General features: G+C 37.2%; 1 protein-coding gene across 4 annotated transcripts in view; it reads left to right on the top strand.

Annotated features, from left to right (window-relative positions):
* The window catches only part of FANCD2 (FA complementation group D2), a 99,750-nt gene that overhangs the window by 59,450 nt on the left and 18,218 nt on the right, over positions 1-22,082 (top strand). For 3 of the 4 annotated variants that reach the window (XM_054595313.1, XM_054595315.1, XM_054595311.1), the window contains exons 15-29: positions 310-453; positions 1,967-2,101; positions 3,178-3,309; positions 4,498-4,608; positions 10,146-10,255; positions 14,380-14,440; positions 15,090-15,209; positions 15,635-15,708; positions 15,997-16,143; positions 16,655-16,755; positions 17,179-17,294; positions 18,269-18,377; positions 19,085-19,195; positions 19,663-19,775; positions 21,037-21,177. In XM_054595313.1, the coding sequence (XP_054451288.1) occupies positions 310-453; positions 1,967-2,101; positions 3,178-3,309; positions 4,498-4,608; positions 10,146-10,255; positions 14,380-14,440; positions 15,090-15,209; positions 15,635-15,708; positions 15,997-16,143; positions 16,655-16,755; positions 17,179-17,294; positions 18,269-18,377; positions 19,085-19,195; positions 19,663-19,775; positions 21,037-21,177 (1,725 nt within the window). The remainder of the gene's footprint in view (positions 1-309; positions 454-1,966; positions 2,102-3,177; positions 3,310-4,497; positions 4,609-10,145; positions 10,256-14,379; positions 14,441-15,089; positions 15,210-15,634; positions 15,709-15,996; positions 16,144-16,654; positions 16,756-17,178; positions 17,295-18,268; positions 18,378-19,084; positions 19,196-19,662; positions 19,776-21,036; positions 21,178-22,082) is intronic. The other variant, XM_054595314.1, reaches the window with a different exon arrangement.

Genomic DNA, 22,082 nt, shown 5'->3' with positions numbered 1-22,082 from the left:
GTGGTTTAATTTTTTCTTTAATAAATGTGAAGCTATTTAAAGTTGTTTCTGTAATAATACTACTTTCACTTGTATTCCAATGTTTTTTTTAAAAGATACCAGTGGTTAATATTTGTGGCACTTTATTGCTCTGAAAAATATTTCTGGGTTTTGTGAAAATGTAGGTGGTACTCCTGTGGGTATGTTGAGCAAAGTATTGTCATTTGTTCGGTGTTTTAATTGAAAAAAGTTAAGGGCTGTTATTTCATTGCAGTAAATGTATTGATTTATTAAACTATTTTCCTGTCATTGCATATTTATTAACAATAGACTTTCGACCTGGTGATGCTTCTCATCATCTATAGCACCAACACTCAGACAAAGAAGTACATTGAGAGGGTGCTAAGAAATAAGATTCGATCAGGTTGCTTTCAAGAACAGCTACTGCATGGTACATTCTATATTCATTACTTGGTAAGTGTCAGAGAATCAGACAACATGACTGTGAAAGGTAGAGAGGTCATTTTAACCTTTCCTACCCAGTGTCGGAATCTTGACATCACCTTTGCTGGGTGTTGATATTTGACAGAAAGCTCAGTATATTTCAAAACCTAGTAAGATTATTATTTACTTTGAAGTTGACATTATGATGTTAACAAAACTAACCTAAGATTGTTTTTCATCTTTTTAGTGAAAAAGTCACAAAATTGGTTTATGTTGAGCTTATTAGATTTAAGCCCCAAATTCATTTTTATAGGGAATATTTTAGTTCTCGTCTTCTAATCACTCACTGTTTAGAAGACAAGATTTTTATGACTGATTTTTAACCTAAAAATGGAAGGCTTTACAGCTCCCATCTAAAATTGCATCTTGTTAATTTCAGCCCATTATTCAAGCCAATTGAGACTTTAGAATCTTAATTTTACATCAGTCATTTAATTGTTACCTGCAGCTTGAAAAACTTCCCTTGTGTATATCTGTTCTAAATAGTTTTGAAAAACCCTGAGCATAACAAAACCAGAGGAATACTAGTAGAGACATAATTACGCATCTATTGAACTATTACTCTTTGGCCATTCAACACTATGACCTTAGGCGATCATTCCTGTTGCTATAGAAACCATTCAAATCAAGATTTTGTAAGGTAGGAATGGTGTTTTCAGGTGAATATTTAAGATATTAACAATGTATACCTCCTTAGAAAACTGACCAGTGGTTTGGAGCCTGAGCCAGGAGCTAATGAAAATATGTAGTTGGGTGTTAAGATTTTATATTTTGAAATGGATTTAATGTTTGTATTATTTTATCTTGAAGTTCTTTCTCTGCTTATTTCTGGCAATATGTTTTGGACTACAATTTTCCAGAGACCAGAACCTATACATAATTTTATACTGCATTTTCCTCAGTAAAGCCTATACACAGTTCATTGCTTAATTTAAATTTTCTTTTTATTGTGATGATATCAGTAAAGAAGCTGGGCTTAATAGCTGGTTTTTAACTCTGGATCCATTAATGCCTTCTTGGTATGACAAGATTAGTTCTCTTCTTGACCTTCTTTAAAAGAAATCAGTTTAATTAGCATTGAACCTTATAGATTGACTTCAAATCATAGCCAAGGAAGAGAAGACCTAGTTTATCACTGCCTAGTATATCACCAGGGAGGCAGTATGATTGAGCGAGGAAATTGGATTTAGAAGGTCTAGATTCTAATCCCAAATTCAGCAGATACAAACAGTGCTATTAGGCTTGTAATTCAGCTTCTTTGAGCTTCAAGGTTAATTCTTATTTATATTGAATCCCATCGAGCTTTGGAGAAAATACAGAATGATAAAGGATTATTCTGAGTAAAACAAAGATTAAGCTTTCTTTAGTTAAAATGAGAATTGGCTAGGACAAGTCTCACATTCCAAAAGGCTTAGCAATTCTTGGTGCTAAAATAACTAAGTTTTTCCCACAGCTTTTTTTCTCTCTCCTCTTTTCCCTCAAGGTTCTTAAGGATGTTTTTCCGTCCATTATATCACTGGCTCAGAATTTGTTGCACTCCCTAGACCAGAGTATAATTTTGTTTGGCAGTCTCCTATACAAATATGCATTTAAGTTTTTTGACACTTACTGCCAGCAGGTATGTTGAAATAATTTGTTTTGGAAAGGAGGAAACAGGGAAGAGGGAAGCAGTGCAGTTCCAAGTGACTTGCATGTGATCTGATGTTTGTTTCTTGCTGGTTGGAGGCATTAAAGGAGAAAGAGCTCTAACTGGGAGTTGGAAAAACTTAGTTTTAGTCCTAGTCTCAATAAATGTAAGAGACTAGACAGGAGGATCAAACTCTATGTTTTGAGCTCAAAATTCTCTTAAGTCTAAAATGAAGAGGCAGATCCAGGCGCTTTGAATAAACTGTGTCTTAAAGGACTGGGGTTGTCAGGAGGTTTTCACAGTACAAAAATTGCAGTCTATATATATTTTATATATATATATTTGTATTTTACATAAATAAGTTTTATTTACTTATTTTTAGAGAGGGAGAGGGAGGGAGAAAGGGAGAGAAACATCATTGTGTGGTTGCTTCTCTCATGCCCCCTGCTGAGGACCTGGCCTGCAACCCCGACATTTGCCCTAGACTGGGAATTGAACCTGCGACTTGGGTTTGCAGGCCAGCACTCAATCCACTGAGTCACACCAGCCAGGGCTAAGAATTGCAGTCTTAAAACTTAGCTGCAAATTATTAACTGCCAGTTGATCCTGGAGTTCCCTAGAAAAAAATGTGGCAAAAAACAATGAAGGAGAAAGCCTGAGGGCTTAATCCTAGTCCCTTAAACATGAGACACAAAATTTAATAGCACACTCCAACAGAGGGAGGGCTGTACTTGCGGGAAGTGATTATGAAAACAAAGAACAAAAGTGACTTATTCTGTATTTGTTATATATGGTATACCTATTATTAAAAATGTTAAAACACATTTGAATTGAACTTTTAAAAATGAAGACAAAGTTTGAAAAATTTAAAACGAGGCAGTAGATTCAGCTGGCATGAGCTAGCTACATTACATTAATGAAAACTAGATAGTAAAATTATACAATGGGATAGGGTAGACTGAGATTTTAATCAAGTTTAGATTGGAATGGCCTCAAGCCTAAACCCCTTTAAGATAACTGTACCATGGTTTTGCTTCACACTGTCCTATTGACTCTTCATTGTATAGGAAGTGATTGGTGCCCTAGTTACCCATATCTGCAGTGGGAATGAAGCCGAAGTTGATACTGCATTGGATGTTCTCCTAGAGTTGGTAGTTCTAAACCTATCTGCTATGAGGCTGAATGCTGTCTATGTGAAGGTATCTAGTCCCTCAATTGACATATGTTGAATCTTTTTTCTTTGTTGTATATATCTGAGAGATAGCTGCTGTTAGCAACAATTCATTTCATTCTCAAGTATTGAGCACTATAATTGTTAGGAGAGGAGAAGAAGGAGGTGAGGTGATAGGCAAATAATAGAAAAAAATAACTCATCTATATGTATTAATTCATTCAACAAATACTTCTCTTTATACTTAAGTATTTACCATAGGCTATAGGCTCTATTCTGAGACTGTGGATACAGAAATCAGTCCTTGCCTTTGATGATAGACACTAAGACACATAAGGAAGTCATTGTAAATATGTGATGAATTCTCTAATAAAGATGAAATGCTGTAGATACACCAGAGCAGGAATAATTAATTAGACCTAGGAAACTAGAGAAGTATTCAAAGAGGAGATAATATTTGAGTGATTCTTGAAGGATGGGAATGATTTGGTAACGGGAAGTAAGGGAAGTGTATGTAGGCAGAGGACAGTTTGACCAGAATGAAATTGGCACCCAAGTCCATGGTGTGCCTGAGAGATGACAAGTAAGCTAGCATGGTTGGTAAAAAGGATATGTGGTGAGAGATGGTGGGAGATGAGGCTGGGAAGACATAAGACAGGGCCAGATTATGAAGAGTCTCAAATCCCATGCTGAAGAGTTTCAACTTTCTCTGATAGACAGTCAGGAGCTATTCCAGGTTTTTAACAGGGAGTTCACATAATTAAGTTTGGGCTTTGACAGATAACTGTGTAGGCCATGTTATCCCCATATTAGGGATGACAAAGCTGAAGCTTTGCCCAAGGTTAAAAAATAATAGTTCCCTTGTGACTCCTTCAGAATGAATAAGTAGTTTCATTTGAATAAATAAGTAGAAGCTGAGAAGGGATTATATGATATAGAATTAGGTCAGGAACATAACTTCTGTCAGAATATTGTTTTCATTAAGAAAATTGGAAGGGTAGGGTAGAGAAAAAGAATAGGGAGAATGAGGAGGTATGGTAGGATGGCTTAGCAGAATGTCAATCCTCAGAGCTCTTAGTGTAGCTTTAGAAAACCTGAGCTTTCATGAAACAGATGCCTGGCTATCTGTGTATGCCTCTTATAAAGATATGATTTTTTTCATTTAAAGGAAAAAATGTTAGTTGCTAACCATATCACTGGCATTTTTTTCACACAGGGCATTTTAGATTATCTGGATAAAATGTCCCCTCGGCAAATACGAAAATTGTTCTATATTCTCAGCACACTGGCATTTAGCAAACAGAATGAAGGGAGCAGTCACATCCAGGTAAGAGGCAGTATGCTGAGAAAGAATCTTAAACTTTAATTGAAATTTACTGACAAAAAAATCACCCTAGCCTGTGTAGTAGTAGAAATAGGATGCATAGTCATAATTCCAGCATTTGTTTATTCTTTTCTAACCACAGACATTAAGTGCCTATGTGTGCCAAGCATTGAGATGTTAGGTATATTAGACCTTCTGCATGGAAATGGTTTGTAATCAGCTAACTATGAAACTGAGTAAGAAAAGTCATTCAGGTTCTGTACCGAGTGCTGGGGCAGGGGTGGGTGGAGTACAGAGAATCCCCTAGGGAATACAATCTACATCTCATGTGAACTTCATTTGGACTTGCTTTCTTTTCTGAACACCATTCATTGAAAAAGCCGGGCAAAGGACTGAATTAAAAGAAGAGATTAGGTTGGAATCTTAACACATAGCTCTTTTATATCTTTGGTGCCACCCTGTGGCAGTAATTCATATTAAACTAAGACTGAAAAACCAGTACCTTTTTTTTTTTAATTTTTAAATTATATTTTATTCATTATGGTATTACAGTTGTCCTGACTTTCCTCCTTTGACCTCCTCTATCCTGCACCCTCCCATTCCCTCAGGAAATTTCCCCACCATTGTTTATGTCCATGGGTCATGTGTATAAGTTCTTTGGCTACTCTATTTCCTATACTGTACTTTACATCCCCATGGCTATTCTGTAACTACCTGTTTATACTTCTTAGTTCCTTCACCTCTTTACCCATTCCCCCACACCTTCCTCCCATCTGCCAACCATCAAAATGCTCTCTGTACCCATGATTCTATATCTGTTCTTCTTTGCTTTGTTTTTTAAATTCAAGTGTTGATAGATTTGTATTTTTTGTCATTTTATTTTTCATAGTTTTGATCTTTTTCTTAAGTCCCTTTAATATTTAATGTAATAATGGCTTGGTAATGATGAACTGCTTTAGCTTTACCTTGTCTGGGAAGCACTTTATCTGCCCTTCCATTCTAAATTATAGCTTTGCTGCATAGAATACCCTAGGTTGAAGGTCCATGCTTTTCATCGCTTTGAATACTTAACTGTCAGTGCCTTCTAGCCTGCAAAGATTCTTTTGGGAAATCAGCTGACAGTTTTATGGGAACTCCCTTGTAGGTAATTAACTTCTTTTCTCTTGCTGCTTTTAAGATTTTCTCTTTATCTTTAACCTTTGGCACTCTAATTATGATGTGTCTTGGAGTGGGCCTCTTTGCATCCACCTTGTTTGAGACACTGTGCTTCCTGGACTTGCATGTCTATTTCCTTCACCAAATTAGGGGAGCTTTCTTTCACTACTTTTTCAAATAGATTTCCAATTTATTGTTCTTTCTTTTCTCCTTCTGGCACCACTAGATGCAAATGTTGGACTATGTGAAGTTGTCTCAGAGGCTGCTTATACTATCCTCATTTTTTGGATTCTTTTTTCTTCTTGTTGTTCTGATTGGTTGTTTTTTGCTTTCTTATGTTCCAAATCATTAATTTGATTCTCAGCTTCATCCACTGTACTACTGATTCCCTGTAAATTGTTCTTTATTTCAATTAGTATATCCTTCATTTCTGATTGGATCTTTTTTTATGCTGTTGAGGCCCTCACTAAGTTCCTTGAGCATCCTTATAACCATTGTTTTGAACTCTGCATCTTGTAGATTGCTCATCTCCACTTTATTTAGTTCTTTTTTTGGAGTTTTGATCTATTCTTTCATTTGGGCCATGTTTCTTTGTCTCCATGTTTTGGCAGTCTCCCTGTATTTCTTTCTATGTATTCGGTAGAGCTGCTTTGATTCCATGTCTTGTTACTGTGGCCTTAAGGTAGTAGGTGTCCTGTAGGATCCAGTGGCATAGCCTCCCCTATCAACCAAGCCGGGTACTCCAGGTACACCTTTCGAGTGAGCTGAGTACACCCTCCTCTTGTAGTTCAGCCTTGGTTGCTGTTAGCAGGTCAATGAGAGGGATTTACCCAAGCCAGTCAGCTGCAAGGATTGGCTGTGACTACTGTCCACCAACCTCCGCCCTCCGTGGAGGATCAGCTGTGCAGGGGCAGGGTGGTGGTTCTCTGATGTGGTGTGTAGCTGTCCACTGAGTGCGCTGGACCTGGAGTTTCCCGATTGTTGCAAGCCAAGGTCAGCCCCAAGCTATGTTTTGCCCAGGGCCACCCTGCCTGAGCTATAAAGCACTCTGAGATGGCTGTTACTTATGCTGGGCTTGGAGATTCCCAGGCAAAGCCAAGCTGTGAATCGAGGCAGGCTGCTGCTAGTGCCTGGCCTGGGGCTCGCTGAGGCCACCTGCTGTTGTTTGATTGATAGGATTTAGGAAGTTGTTCAGCAATAGCCAAGACCAGCCATTCATCTGAAAAAGCAGCTTGGGTGGGCCCAGAAGTTGGATGGGGCGGAGTGTCTGGGCTCTCCAAGGCAGGACAAACAGTGTTAGCCAGGTTGAAGGGGTCTCAGATAAGGGACCAGCTTGCTGGCTCTGTGGCTCTGTGAGGGGAGGGTTTAGAAAAGGGACAATGGCCTGGAGGCCAGACACTTCATTTCCTCCTTTTCTGCCACTGGTGCCTTTCAAGCTGCTACCCTGGTGCTGGAGCTCAGAGGGAGTGAGTCTGAGTGAGTCCGTGTGTGGGTTCTTTAAGAACTACTTGGGGCTCCGTAAGTTTCTTCCACTAACTTAGTCCCAGCTGGGTTTGCAGTTAGAAGGGATTTATCTTCTTGGCACTAGGACCCTGGGTTGGGGAGCCTGGTATGGGGCTGGGACTCCTCGCTTCTGCAATATGTCTCCCTAATTTCTGTCCACCATGTGGTTGAGGGACCAGCCAGTTCCACATCTGCGCCACTCCTACCAGTCTGGATGGATGTGGTTTTTTTTAAGTCTGTAATTGTCAGACTTCCATTCGACTTGATTTCTGATGGTTCTGAGTGATGATTATTCTGTATTTTAGTTATAAGTTTGATGTGGTTGTAAGAAGAGGCAAGCTATATCTACCTATCTGCCATCTTGACTGGAAGTCCTGACAAGTTCCCTTTTTAAATTTAAAAATAAGTAAATTGGGTAGGTAATAGGCACATGGTACAAAATTTAGAAGGTTATAGAATGGTGGTGAAAAATTAGTTCCCCTTCTCTCAGTCCTCTAGGCATTTAGTTCTTTAAAGACCATTACTGTTACTAGTTTATACCTTTGTGAGATGTTCTTATCATTTACAAATTTGTATTTACCTATATTCCACTCCTTACCTTCTTATTCTGCATCCTGAGTTTTTAATTTAGCAGTACATTTTAAAGATTGTTTTATATCATTAATAAAGAGCTATGTAATTTTTTTTAATTGTGGTAAAATATACATAACATAAACTTTACTACTTTAACCATTTTTAAGTGTATGATTCAGTGATATTAAGTATATTCACAATGTTATACAATGGTCACCACTATAAAATTTTCTCATAATCCCAAACAGAAATTCTGTACCCATTAAGCAATAAATTCCCATTTCCCTTACCCTGGTCCCCTGTAACCTCTCATCTACTTTCTGTCTCTGAATTTGCCCATTCTGGGTACCTCATTTAAATAGAATCGTACAATATTTGTCTTTTTGTGTCTAGCTTATTTCATTTAGCATAATATATGTTCAAAGTTCATCCATGTTGAAGGATATATTAGAACTTTATCTCTTTTTATGGCTAAATTATATTGCATTTTATGTATCTACTTCGTTTAGTTTATCCATTCAGTGGACACTGGGATTTTCCCACTTTCTTGACTATTGTGAATAATGCTACCAGGAATATGAGTGTTCAGGTATCTCATTGAGTCCCTATTTTCTTTTTTTCTCTTTTTCTTTCTTTCTTTGAGAGAGAAAAGGAGGAAGGAAGGGAAACATCAGTTTGTTTTTGCACTTTTTCATGCATTCATTGATTGATACTTGAATCTGCTCTGACCGAGAACTGAACCCACAACCTTTTGGTGCATGGGATGATGCTCCAACTGAGTCACCTGGTCAGTGTTCACTGTGGGTTTTTCTTTTTCTCTTTCTCTCTCTTTCTCTTTCTTTTCTTTTCTTTTCAATTTTTTTTACATATATTTATTGATTTGAGAGAGAGACATCAATTGGTTCCCTCCCATATATGCCCCTATGGGAGACTGAACCCACAATCTTTTGGTGTATTGGAGATGCTCCAACCAACTGAGCCACACCAGCAAGGGCCTCACTGTGGTTTTGGTTTGCATTTCTCTAGTGACCAATGATGTACATCTTATGTGCATCATTTGTGTATCTTCTTTGGAAAAACATCTATTCAAGTCCTTTGCTCGTTTTGTAAATGAATTTTGTTTTTGATGTGTAGTAATTTTTTATGTATATTAATTCCTTACCAGATACATGATTTACAAATATTTTCTCCCATAATGTGGATTGTCTTTTCACTTTTGATAGTGTCCTTTGATGCAGTTTTGATGAAATTCAGTTTATCTATTTTTGTTGTTGCCTGCATTTTGGTGTCATAGTTCAGAAAAACTATTGCCAAATCCATAGTTATGAAGATTTTCCCCTATGTTTTCTTCCAAGAGTTTTTTATTTTTGACTTTCAAACTTAGATCACTGATTCACTTTGAGTTAATTTTTGTATATGGTGTAACATAAGGGTTCAATTCCATTTTTTGTTTGTGGGTATCTAGTTTTCTCAGCATCTTGAAAAGGTTATCCTTTTCCTATTGAATGGTATTGGCACCTTTGTGGGAAATCAACTGACCATCTATGTGAGGGTTTATTTCTGGATTCTAACCATTGATCTGTACCTATGTCCTTATGTTAGTAACACACTGTTTTGATTATTATAGTTTTATAGTAATTTTGGAGTTGGGAAGTGTGAGCCCCACCCCCAAATTTGTTATTTTTCAAGATCGTTTAGCTATTAGGCTTCCCTAAAATCCCATATGAATTTTAGTATGGGTTTTTCTATTTCTGAAAAAAAGTGCTATTGGGATTTTAATAAGGATTAGCCTGAATGCGCACATCACTTTGAGTGGTATCATCTTAACAGTATTAAGTCTTCTAATCCTTGAACTTAGGATATCTTTCCATTTATTTAGTGGATCTTTGATTTTTTTCGGCAATATTTTGTCATTTTTTTAAAATACAAATCTTTGCCTCCTTCATTAAATGTATTCTTAACTATTTTCTTTCTATTTCATTATTTTAGCTGATCAGTAAACAACACTATGATATTCCCATATGTTTATCAAGCAACTATCCAATAGTAACACTAATAACTGTTACTGAATGTCTACCATGTATCAGGTACTGTTTTAGGAATTTTCATAATTTGTCTTAGCCTTTCAAAACCTTTCCCATTTTATAAATGAAAAAAATTGAGACTCAGATGAAATGACTTTCCAAAGGCCACACAGTTAGTGAATGATAGAACCTGTACTATTCTAGGTTCTTTGGCTCTGATATCTGTAGGCTCTGTTGGCTGTACCGTTCCAGCTTTTTATTTCCTATATCATTGTCTCCTTGCAGGATGATATGCACCTTGTGGTACGGAAGCAGCTGTCTAGCACCATATTCAAGTACAAAGTCATTGGTATTATTGGTGCTGTCACCATGGCTGGCATTATGGCATTGGACAGGTATGCATGTAAATTCTGACTTCTGTGGCTTAAGGTCAGTTAATCAGGTTGCTGCCTTACAAAATAAAGTATTACATTGTGTAGACAACATTATAACAGTAGACATTAAAACCATATTAAGAGAAATGAGCAAATGTTAGTTGCTACTTTTTCATGTCCTTTCCAATCTTGTCTGTATGTACCACATATAATTTTTACAGAACTGTGATCATAGTCATTGAAATTTGATGGTTAAAAACTAGGGATTGCCAAGATAAAAAGTTCTAGAAATGTTTCTATAGAAGGGGAACCTGATTTTCCTGGGGTGAATTTTTCTATATCTGCTCTGTATAGGCACTATTACAATATAGGGTTTTTCATTGTTGTGTTATTCCTGTCTGAGACATCATATTTGATACAAATAAAGTCTTCCTATTGATTTTTTCTTCCTTGGATTTTTTATTATTTTTTATTTTTTTTATTTTCTGGGGTTTTTTTATTGTAATTAATTTTTATTTTTAAATCATGTTTATTCTATTACAGTTGTCTCAGTTTCCCCCTCTTTGCCCTCTTCCACCCATCCTACCCTCTTCCCTGCCCCATTACCACAGTCAATCCCCACTCCGTTATCCATGTCCATGGGTCATTCATAAATCTTGTCTAGTCCCTTCTTCTTTCCATCATTGTCCTCTTTTCCCATCCCCTCTGGTCACTTTCAGTCTGCTCCATGTTTCCATGCCTGTGGTTTATTTTGTTCGTTAGCTTATTTTGTTGAATAGATTCCACTTACAGGTGAGATCATATGGTATTGTCTTTCACCAACTGGCTTATTTCACATAGCATAATATTCTCCAGTTCCATGCATGTTGTCACAAAAGTAGAAGTTCCTTCTTTCTTTTTTTTTAAATGTAGATTGATTTATTTTTTTAGATGTCAAAATCCATTATATAATATTTAAAAATTTAAATCCATTATAAAGTCTCAGCAATTAAAACATGATACCAGCACACAAATAATCAAGTAGATCAATGAAATAAAATGAGCACTCTAGAAACAAATGTAAATATCTAACAATGTAATAAATGATTAAATGGATATTTCAAATCAATGGGGAAAATAAGGCTTATTCAACAAATAAGGTGCATGAACCACTATAACTTGAAATAAAACAAATATAGAGCCCTGTTTCACACATTATACAAAAAGTATTCAGGTGAGTCAAAGATCAATATGTAGAATCTAAGGAGTTTTAGGAGAAAATACAACATATTTTTCTTACCATGAAGTAAAACGCAGAAGCTATAAAGTATTGACAGTATGACTAAATTAAACATTTAAGACTATATAGTAATATACATATAAAAAAAGTTAAAGGACAAGTAATAGAATAGGAAAGTATTTCCAACACATCTGGAAGAGGGTTAATGTTTGTTTGTTTGTTTGTTTGTTTGTTTGTGGGAAAAAAATTCTACAAACCTTTAATCAATAAATGGATAAAGAATACCAAAAAGTCATTTAAAGCTTCTTAAAAATAATAGAAAGAGGCAAGAAATATACAAAAACAGGTTTTGTTTCAACAACTAATAAAGGAACAACTAAAATAACACATCATTGTCGCAATCAGATTGATAAGTATTAAAAATATTGGTAACATCAAGTATTGGTGACTGTGAAAGGAACTGGGTATTCATAGACTCTTTTTCTTCATCCTAAAGCAGTCCCTTTAGCATATTTTGAAATGCTGGTTTGGTGGAGGTGTATTCTTTTAGCCTTCTTTTGTCTGGCAAACTCCTTATTTTGCCTTCCATTTTAATTGAGAGCCTTGCTGGGTAGAGCAGTCTTGGTTTCAGGCCTTTTGCTTTTCACAACTTGGAATATTTCTTGCCATTCCCTTCTGGCTTGTAGTGTTTCTGATAAGAAGTCAGCTGCTAGCTATACCAGGGCTCCCTTATTTGTTACTACCTCTTTCTCCCTTGCTTCCTTTAGGATTCTCTGTTTGTCTTTGATATTTGTCATTTTAATGATTATGTGTCTTGGAGTGGGCTTCATTGGGTTCCTCTTGAATGGGACCCTCTGTGCTTCCTGGACTTGTGTGACTTTTTCTCTCCTCCAATAAGGGAAGTTTTCCATCATTACTTTTTCAAACAGGTTCTCTATCCCTTGCTCCTCTTCTTCTGGTATCCCTATTATACGGATATTATTACGTTTCAGGTTGTCCTGCATTTCCCTCAACGCCTCTTCACCCTTTTTGAGTCTGTTTTCATTTTCTTGCTCTTTCTGGGAGCTTTTTTCTGCCTTGTCTTCCAGCTCTCTGATTTGTTCCTCTGCTTCATCTAGCCTGCTTTTGATTCCTTATACTCTGTTCTTCAATTCAGAAATTATATTCTTCATTTCCTCTCATCTCTTACTGATAGTTTCTATGACCTTTTTCATGCTGATACAGTTTGCAGTAAGGTTCTTGTAGTTTTTTTGTAAGTCTCTCTGAGCTCACTGAGCTTCCTTAGAACTGTTGTTTTGAATTCAGTATCTGATAGTTTACTTACCTCTATTTCATTGAGTTCTCTTTCTGGGGATTCCTCCTTTCCCTTTGACTAGAGGGTGTTTCTTTGTCTTCCCATTATTTATGAGACTCTTCTCTTTTGTTTCTGCTTCTTAAATTGATCTGTCTTGATTTCCTGACTTTGTGGTGTGAACTTCTATGGTAGGAGACTGCTGTTTGTTCTTTCTGGATCTGCCTCTGATGATGTCAGATGTTGACCCTGTCTGACATTAGGCAGTCTGTTCAAGACTTCTAGGAATCAACTGTCTGTGGCTGTCTCCTTCAGCTGTCTATCTAGTCAGTCACGCTGCACTCAACAGTCAAGCTTAGACACCAAAGGGCATGGTAGAGTCCCTCCTGGGGACAGGGTTATTGGGTCCGCTGCTGTTGCTCAGGGGAGTTGTCTGCTTGAACCAGATGGCTGCTGACTTATGGGGCAGGAGTCGGCACCAGGATCCCGCTGACTTCTCTCTCAGTAATCTCCACAAAGCTTCCTTCCCCAGTCTCTCGTCAGGCGTCCTTAGCCCACTCTGCCCCTGCCTTTGATGGAGACCAGGGTAAGTGGCTGCAAATAAAAATCTATGCGTTGGCCCTTTAAAAGGCTCTTTGCATCTCCAGAGGCCTGTCTCTGCCACTTTTTGCAGCTGATTGTTATCGGTGTACTTTTTGGGCTTGGGTGCTGTAGGCTGGAGATCCCTGCTTATGGTTTAGACCCCACTTTTCTCAGGAGGAGCCAACTGGCCATTTCAATATCCTTCTGCTGCTGTTGCCCGTGGGTGCCCTGCCCGTCTTCTCAAGTCTCTACCGCACTTCTTACCAGTTTTGTTGTGCTAAAGTTTATTCTTCTCTCTCCCGAGGTTATAAGGCTCCTTTCTTGCTGTTCATTTGTTTGTTCCAGGTGATCTCTCCACAATTTAATTGTAATTCCAGGTTGGTCCTGGGAGGAGGCCAGTGTGACTTCCATTCATTCCTCCACCATCTTGATTTTTTTCCCGCCTTGCACTTTGATGCCCCAATTTTATCATCGAAAGAAACATTCCATTTGGGTCTTGACAAGACATTGCCACTGCTAAATGATGTTGGAGTTCAGTTCACTCTCCTTGAAAATGGTTTGTCAGAAATTCCTGAGACCTCAGAGACATCCTTAGAATCAGCATTAGTAATCTGTAGAGGCTCAATAGTGTACTGGTTAAGAGTTCCTTTTCCAGAGCCATACTGTTTGCCTAGGGTCAAATACTAGCTGTTATTTATTAGCTGAATGATCTTAGGCAAGTTACTTTACCTCTTTATGTTTTTGTATTCTCACATCTGTGGAATAAAGATAATAGTATTTACTTTATAGAGTTGTTGAGAGCATTAAATGGTTAGAACAACACGTAATGCTTGTTCTTACAATTATTAACAGTTTTACTGTGCCCTTAAAAAAAATTTTAAGATAACTGCTGTTTGCTCTGATTGATATTTTGTATGACCTTAATAAGTGCTCCTCTGTGCCTTCATGCACTTTTCTCTCCACTCCCCAACCCAAGGATGGCGAGATTCTTAAACTTAATTGCCATTTGCTACAAAATACTACAAAAGTAAAGCTAAAATTTTTTATTTTTAGAAGGAGATCTTCAAGTTTGAGTCAAGGGAAAGCAGACCTAAGCAATGAACAGTACACACAGGTGAGTTCTTATAATGTAGTTCATTATATTTATAAGTAATTTAGGAATTGATTCTGGTCACTGTTAGTTTACCAAAAAGAGTGCTGCTTTTTTCCAAATTGTTTTCCAGAACTTGTAGCTTTTGTGATTTATACCACTTTTGTGGCACTTAAAATCTACTGGCTTGTGTTGCATTTATGTCTTCATTTGTCTAATCTTTCTAATTAAATCGTAAATTTCTAGAGAGCAAAAAGGATGGGCCATGTTTGAAGAATAGCAGATTGACTAGAGCATTGTCAATGTGTAATTGGAGAGCTGGAGAGAAGCTATTTCAGATAGAAAACAGGACCTTGAATATGAATGAAGACATTTTGATTTATATTTTTATGCAGAGGTAGTCCTTAAAGGTTTCTTAGCTTAGAAATGGTACAATCCAAGTTTTGCTTAGAGAAATTAATCTGGTTGCATGTGTGTGATGGATTGAAAAAGAGATGGGATTGAAAAGAGACAGACTGATTTGGAGGCTCAGGAAAACCTTAGGTGAGAGGTAATACTAGAACTTTGCCAATGAAATTGGAAAGGGAAAACCCTATACTAAATGGGATGAATGGTGTTAGGGAAGCATTGACAACCCAAGGGCTGAACCATTCTTTTTCATTGGCGGCTCCAGGTGACCTCCTTGTTGCAGTTGGTTCATTCCTGCAGTAAGCAGTCTCCTCAGGCGTCTGTACTTTACTATGATGAATTTGCCAACATGATTCAAGGAGCAAAGCTGGCTCCTAAAGCCCTGGTAAGGCCAACTGGCTTTTCTTGAAACAATGAAGCATAAGGGGTGCTTTACTACACATTACTCGATCTCTCTCTCTGTTGTGCTACAAAAATAGGTTATCCTATGAGCTCTCCCATATTCTAAGTGGGAAGGCTGTCCTGACTCACCCTGCCCCAGGCCTCTCCTCTGAGCTTCCTTCACATAATAGTAAAGATGAGATGTTGATAATGTTGATGATGTTGTTGATAGTCACCATCTGTTTTGTGCCAGGCACAGTGTTAAGTACTTCTCATACATAATGTCTTTTCTACTTAATAATATTGAGGTATGTATTACTATTATTTCCTTCTGAAAAATGAAGAAACTTAGAAAGGTTAAAAGTTTATTTAGGGCTCTACAGCAAGTACACCCTGGACTACACATCCTTGTTTGTTTTTTTCCTGAAGGAATGGGTTGGGCAGACCATCTTTAATGATTTCCAAGATGCCTTTGTGGTGGACTTGTGTGCTGTTCCAAAAGGGTAAGAACTGTTTATTCATTGACTTGATTGTACTGGTGAAAAAATTATGTGAACAACTGGTACAGACATCAGAATGCCCTTGACCTTAGCCAAATCTAGCCCATTCCCACAGCTTCTTTTGTCCCAAATCCAGCACTCCCAGCTCCAGAAGTTGCAAATTCCCTGTTTGTTCTTTCTCCTGTTTCTAATTCCTCCTTATGATAGCAGAGATTGATTTGTTCTAGTGGTTTCCCCTATAGACTTGCATACCCCCGAGACTGGGCATCAAATTTTGGTTTCTCTCTACAGTGACCATCCATTTCCTGTGAAAGCTCTATACGGACTAGAAGAATACAATAGTCATGATGGGATTGCCATCAACCTCCTGCCACTGTTGTTTTCTCAGGACTTTGCAGGAGATGAGGGTAGCATGACTTCACAGGAATCAGACCACAAGTCAGTACACTTTTTCTCTACTAAAACCTCTGCTGATGTTTTTGAATGTTCACAGGGAATTCCACAGTTCTTGCAATCTCTGGGGAATTTAATTGAAAAAGGTTTCTCCCAAGACAATTGATATTTAGATAGGTTAGTGCGAATGGGGCAGAGTCTTTGCTTTTTTCTTGGACATTTTGGTTGGAATTTGCATTGCCTCATGAAAGCCAGCAGGTTTCTGTAAAGCTATTTTCATTTCTTTTTGTTTTTCCCTGACATGGACATGGTTGTCTACCTCTGCCATCCCTACTCTCTCCTTCCTAACACAAGGGCATGCCTGCTCCTCACCTCCACCTGCCTCCAATTAAGCTCATTATTTATCTGCTGAGCATTCATTAAGCTCCTTGTCATACGTTCTTAAAAGTAGACATTTATTTTGGGCAAAACTCCTTTAATTATAAGGTTGGGCTCCCCATGAATGTGGACTAATATGCCTATAAAGTGTTGTCTAGAAATGGATTTTCCTTCCCAGATTGGTGTCGCCATTGTGCCTGGCTCCCTACTTCCGGTTGCTGAGACTTTGTGTGGAGAGACAACATAATGGAAACTTGGAGGAGATTGATGGTTTGTTAGGTATAGGACCAAGTTATCGGATCCTTTCCTCTTTGTAACCTTTCTTTGGTAAACTTAGGGAAGGGGCACATGGTGGGAGGGAGGAATTTTCTAACTTCAGAGTGCTATAACAGTAATAATAGAGTTCCAAAGACAAAATAATACATACAGAATCCCAACATGTTAACATATCAGTTGTGAACATAGTTCCATATTGTTTTCTGGTCCTTGTCCCTATAATTGTTACAAAGATTCTTAATTTGTTGACTGCTGCATAATATGGAAGCATTACGAGACTCACCAAAGCTTGAACTTCACATACAAGTTAAAGGAGAAACTTACCTTGTTTCCCCTTTACATAGCAGGAGAGCTAGCTCTAGGGGCAGCCTCCAGGTTCTGCTGACTTGAACCAAAGGAAGTCAAAAGTCTGTTCTTCTCTTTTAGATTGTCCTGTATTGCTCACTGACCTGGAGCCTGGAGAGAGGCTGGAGTCCATGTCTGATAAAGAACATTCATTTATGTGTTCACTCATATATCTTACTCTCAACTGGTTCCGAGAGGTGAGCAGAGCTACCAGAACATTTCACCTATTACCTGTAGTTTCTCTCCAAAGGAAACTCTTTTTACTTCCCACAAGACTACCCAAAAAGTCTCTACCGTGCACTAATTCCTGTGTGCTTCTTTAGCTGTTATGTCCCGCCTCTCCCTAATTATTATACTTTCTGGTGTAGCCAAATGAAAATATTAGAATTCACTTAATATTTCTTGTGCTTTACCACCTCTAATCCTTCTCACAGTATTTTTACTTCTGCCTAGAATAACTTCATCTTCTCCACGGTGAAATACATCCTTGCTTAAGTATACACCTAATGTTTCACATCAGTGAGATCAGTTGAATGAGTTTTCCCCTTCCTTTAGAACACATTTGTGCTTAATGAAAAGCACAATAATATGAAATATAAAGAAAGTGAAATTATGAAAATGATGATAACATCTTACATCTATATCACACTTCCTTTCTCATGCATAATGTTTCTGAGAATGTTTTATTTACTTGAATTATCCTCTTTACACATATGGAATTGCAGGTACAGAGAGTTCAGTCATTAAAATTTATCAAGCACTCTACCATGCCAAATGCTGAGCTGATTTCTTTATTTACACTATTCATTCAACAACTTCATTCCCATTTTATGTAGTTGAAATAAAAGCTCAGGAAGGTTAACAATTTGGTCAAGGTCCTACAACTAGTAAGTAATGGAATAAGACTTGTTTTTCCAAAGTGTATGCTCTCTAGCCACTGTGCTATTCACCTTGTCATTTAACTTGTAATAAACAGAACAAGGATTGAAAATCAGATCTCCTTTATTGGCCCAGGGCTTTTTCCTCTACAGCACCTTGCTGAGAATACTTTTATTTTTTTGTTACAACTAGACTCATAGATCCTGCTGCTGAGTGGCATTTTTTAACTCTGGATTAACAAGATTAAAATCTGAATGTTCAAAGTATGAAAATACAATATGTACATTTGCAGGTTGTAAATGCCTTTTGCCGGCAAACGTCACCTGAGATGAAGGGGAAAGTGCTCACCAGGTTAAAGCACATTGTAGAGCTACAGAGAATCCTGGAAAAGTACTTGGCAGGTAAGAGAAATATCCTGGTAGCCCTGGCTGGACAGCAGTGAGGAGATGAAGAACTTAGATTTTAAGCCAGGCTCAATGATAGCAATGAGTGCATCTGTTTTCCTCCCATTGTTATCTCCAAAAGCTTTTGTTCCTTGAGAAAATATAAAACATTGATTGGGCTCTTGTAAAGTTACTTTGCTTCTTTGAGGTCAAATTTGCAGTGCCCTTTGACTGCCTGAACATAGTTATGATCCAGGAGTAAAGATGAAAGCTCTTAATACCTTCTGACCATTAAGTAAACTTGTCTTTTTAAAGTGCTAGCTTGATCCTCTGGGCAAAACATGGAGCTTCTTTGAGGCCCTCATCTAAATAACTGTGTAAAACCAACTGTTGTGTGACCAAATATTGTTAATATCTTTAGATTGTAAATGTAAGCTAGTTTATTTTTAGTCCTTATCTGCTTATATATTTTATATCATTATTTAGAATGTTTTGATATTAACTAATCATAATCAATTAATATGATATTCCTATAAGTTATTTCTGACTATTTTCATATGCCAAAACAGTTAACGTCAAATGACTTGAATGCATCTCACAGGAAGTCAGCCACCCACTTGGTAGTTCCAGAAATTAGTTTTTAGACAGTTGGGTGATTAGCATTCTCAGTCTCATAATGAGATATAGTTGATATATATTGAGTTTCTACCTGCTATCTGTTTCAGTGGCCCCAGACTGTAGTCCTCCCCTTTCAACCTTTGACTTGGAAACTTTGGATGTAACACCTCAAACCAGTACTGTTGTTTCAGCAAAAATGAAAAAACAAGGAGCAACAGGTATGTTCTTAAATCTCCATATGAGCCACATTTAATTGACCTAAGAGGTTATATGCAGCAAGGCATCAGTAATTGTAGAGATTATATAATTGAACACTTTCTATGGTATGGTTATAAATGAACTACAGTTTGGCCCTTGCCATGTGGCTCGGTTGGTTTGGAGTGGTGTTCTGTGCATTAAAAGGTTGCCAGTTCAATTCCCTGTCAGGGCACATGGCTAGGTTGTGGGTTCCCTGGTTGGGGTGCATAAGGGAGGCAAACAATCAATGTTTCTCTCTCTTTCTCCTTTGCTTTCTTTCTAAAAATCAATGGAAACTATTAAATTTTGTTAATTAAATTAAAATAAAAAATAAATGAACTATAGTTTGAGATTATAAAATTACTTCCTCTGCCTCTAAGTAGCATCTAGCAGACTGTTTAGCAAACCTGATTGATTCCTTGAGTCACTTTTCTCTTTTTGAAACAAGGAGGAAGGAAACAAAAAGCAGGTGGCAGCAAAACACCCTCCCATGACATGCTTTCAAAGGAGGATGCTTCCGAATGTGACCCTACACCATCTAATAGAGGACATCTGGGAAAGGTATGGAATGATGCATATCCATGAAGGTGTGTGACAGTCCATAGGATTAACAGAGGAGCATCTTTTTTGTCTGCATTTTACAAAGAGAAAAATTAGGGAAAGTAGAAGCAAACAAACTTTTGTAGGCCTTAATAGTGATCCCTATCAGTAACAGAGATCATATTAGACTCCAGCTTCTTACCTCTGCCACACAGTTTTTCTGATTATTCTCTTTAATGTCTTACTCTCTTTTTTGATCCCTATCAGTACTTTGAATTTTCTCTTGTAGTAATTCTGCCTTCAAAAGTAGTAGATACACTCCTTTTAGTCTCTTTCCCCTTCCAATCTCAGATTATCAAGTTATTGGTGAATCGAGAGAACATGGAAAGCTTTGTACAGTTTCTGATACATAATAAAAGTACTGCCCTTTCCCCAAAACTCTGTACCACTCACCAAGTGGGTTTCATGTGTTTGTGATACTGCCTAAACCACATGGATCCCAATTATTCCTGTTTTTTAACTACTGTTTATTGTTTATTATGTATAAATCCTCTAATCCTCCTAAAAACCCAAGCTTAGTATTCATATTTAGTAAATGACAAAACTAAGAGCCAGAGAGTGTAAGTGACTTGTCCAAGGTCACACATTTAGTAAGTGCTTGATCAAGGACTTGAAACCAAATCTTTTTTTTTTAATTAATTTATTTTGCAGTTACAGTTGACATATAATATTATATTAGTTTCAGGTGTACAGAATAATAATTAGACATTTATGTACCTTACGATCACCCTGATAAATCTAGTACCCATTTAACACCATGCATAGTTATTATAATAGTATTGATTATATCCCTTTGCTGTATTTACATCCCCATGACTATTTTTATAACTAGCAGTTTATACTTCTTAATTTCTTTCACCTTTTTCACCCATTTCACCAATCCCCCTGCAATACGGCAACTGTCAATTGGAGCAGTCACATCTTTTTGGCCGCTAAGCTTATAGTTTTTTGTAACACATCATAATGCCTTGTCTTGTCTAATAGTTCATCTGTAAGTAGAAATCAACCAAGAATTTCAATGTGTGACCTATATCCCAGTATTAAATTAGGTACTCTTTCTCAGGAATATTTAGGGACTTTGAAGAAAGAAAATCTGTCATATGATGAAAACGTAACTTTTTATATAAGGTGAATACATAATTGCATGTCAAAAATCTTCATTAAAAATTAGGCTAAATAGAATCCTTATTTATTCTATTGGTTGCTGCTACTTTCTCCCTAGGAGTTCAAAGGAAAAGAAGAAAAGACAGTGTCACTACAGAATTACCAGTTCTTATTCCGAGAGCTGGACATGGAGGTCTTCTCTATTCTGCATTGTGGGCTTGTGACCAAGTTCATCTTAGATACTGAAATGCACACTGAAGTAAGTGATAGCAGTGAGATCCCAGAACCTAATCTCCTTTCAGAAAGTGCCTCAGCTCCATTTTTATTTCAAAAAGAACACCAATGACATTGAGAGAAGTTGGACTCCGGCTCCCAAAGCCTTTATTTGTGAAAGTAATGATGAATAAAAACAAACCTAAATTAAAAATGAAAATTTAAAAAAAAAGAAAGTAATGATGAATAATTGTCTTTGTCATCTTTGTGTTTACAAAGTAAGTTTTTTATAGTGTATTAGACATTATAAAAGATGGTGCTAATGAGGTGATCCTTATCTTACTAACAATGAGCTGTTTAGATTACTTAAGTAGAGCAGCTCTGTTATAGTTTATAGAGGTCAATGCTATTTTCACTTTTTTATGGCATTTAGTCAGCATCCATGAGATGCTTATCAAGATTTTTTGTATTTGCCAGTAATCTAGACATTGGCACTTCAGTAGTACATACAGCATGCTTGCCTTCAAATAGTTCATAATCTAATAAAAGAAGTAGACATAACTAGGAGTATGTGCTATGTTGATGGTCTGAACCAAGTACTAATGAAACTGAGGAGAGAATGGTATTTATGAGGAAGTTAGAAGTAGAGGACATTTTCACAGAAAAGCTAACTTTTGATACGGGATTTCATCAGAATAGAGGTTCGCTAGGTTAAAAAATTGAGAAATACCATGGATTTTTACCATAGTATTTTTACAAAAATTTAAGCTCCTTCAGAATAGAGATAGGAGCTGTTGTTGTTCTTTTATCTTTCTACATCAGCTTGTATTTGGAGATTCACCGTAAGTGTATATTGACTGAACAGTTTGAACTAATACTATATGGGACCCATTCTGCTTCTGGCAGTGTAATACATTTACAGGGATCCTGTTCAGCAAAACATTAGAGGAA

The sequence above is a fragment of the Pteronotus mesoamericanus genome, unplaced genomic scaffold (genome assembly GCF_021234165.1).
Source record: "Pteronotus mesoamericanus isolate MK-2021 breed Mesoamerican mustached bat unplaced genomic scaffold, CSHL_Meso_final scaffold_54, whole genome shotgun sequence".
NCBI classification, from domain to species: domain Eukaryota; kingdom Metazoa; phylum Chordata; class Mammalia; order Chiroptera; family Mormoopidae; genus Pteronotus; species Pteronotus mesoamericanus.
Note: the sequence above shows the minus strand (reverse complement) of the source record. Positions and strands in the feature narration are given on the sequence as shown.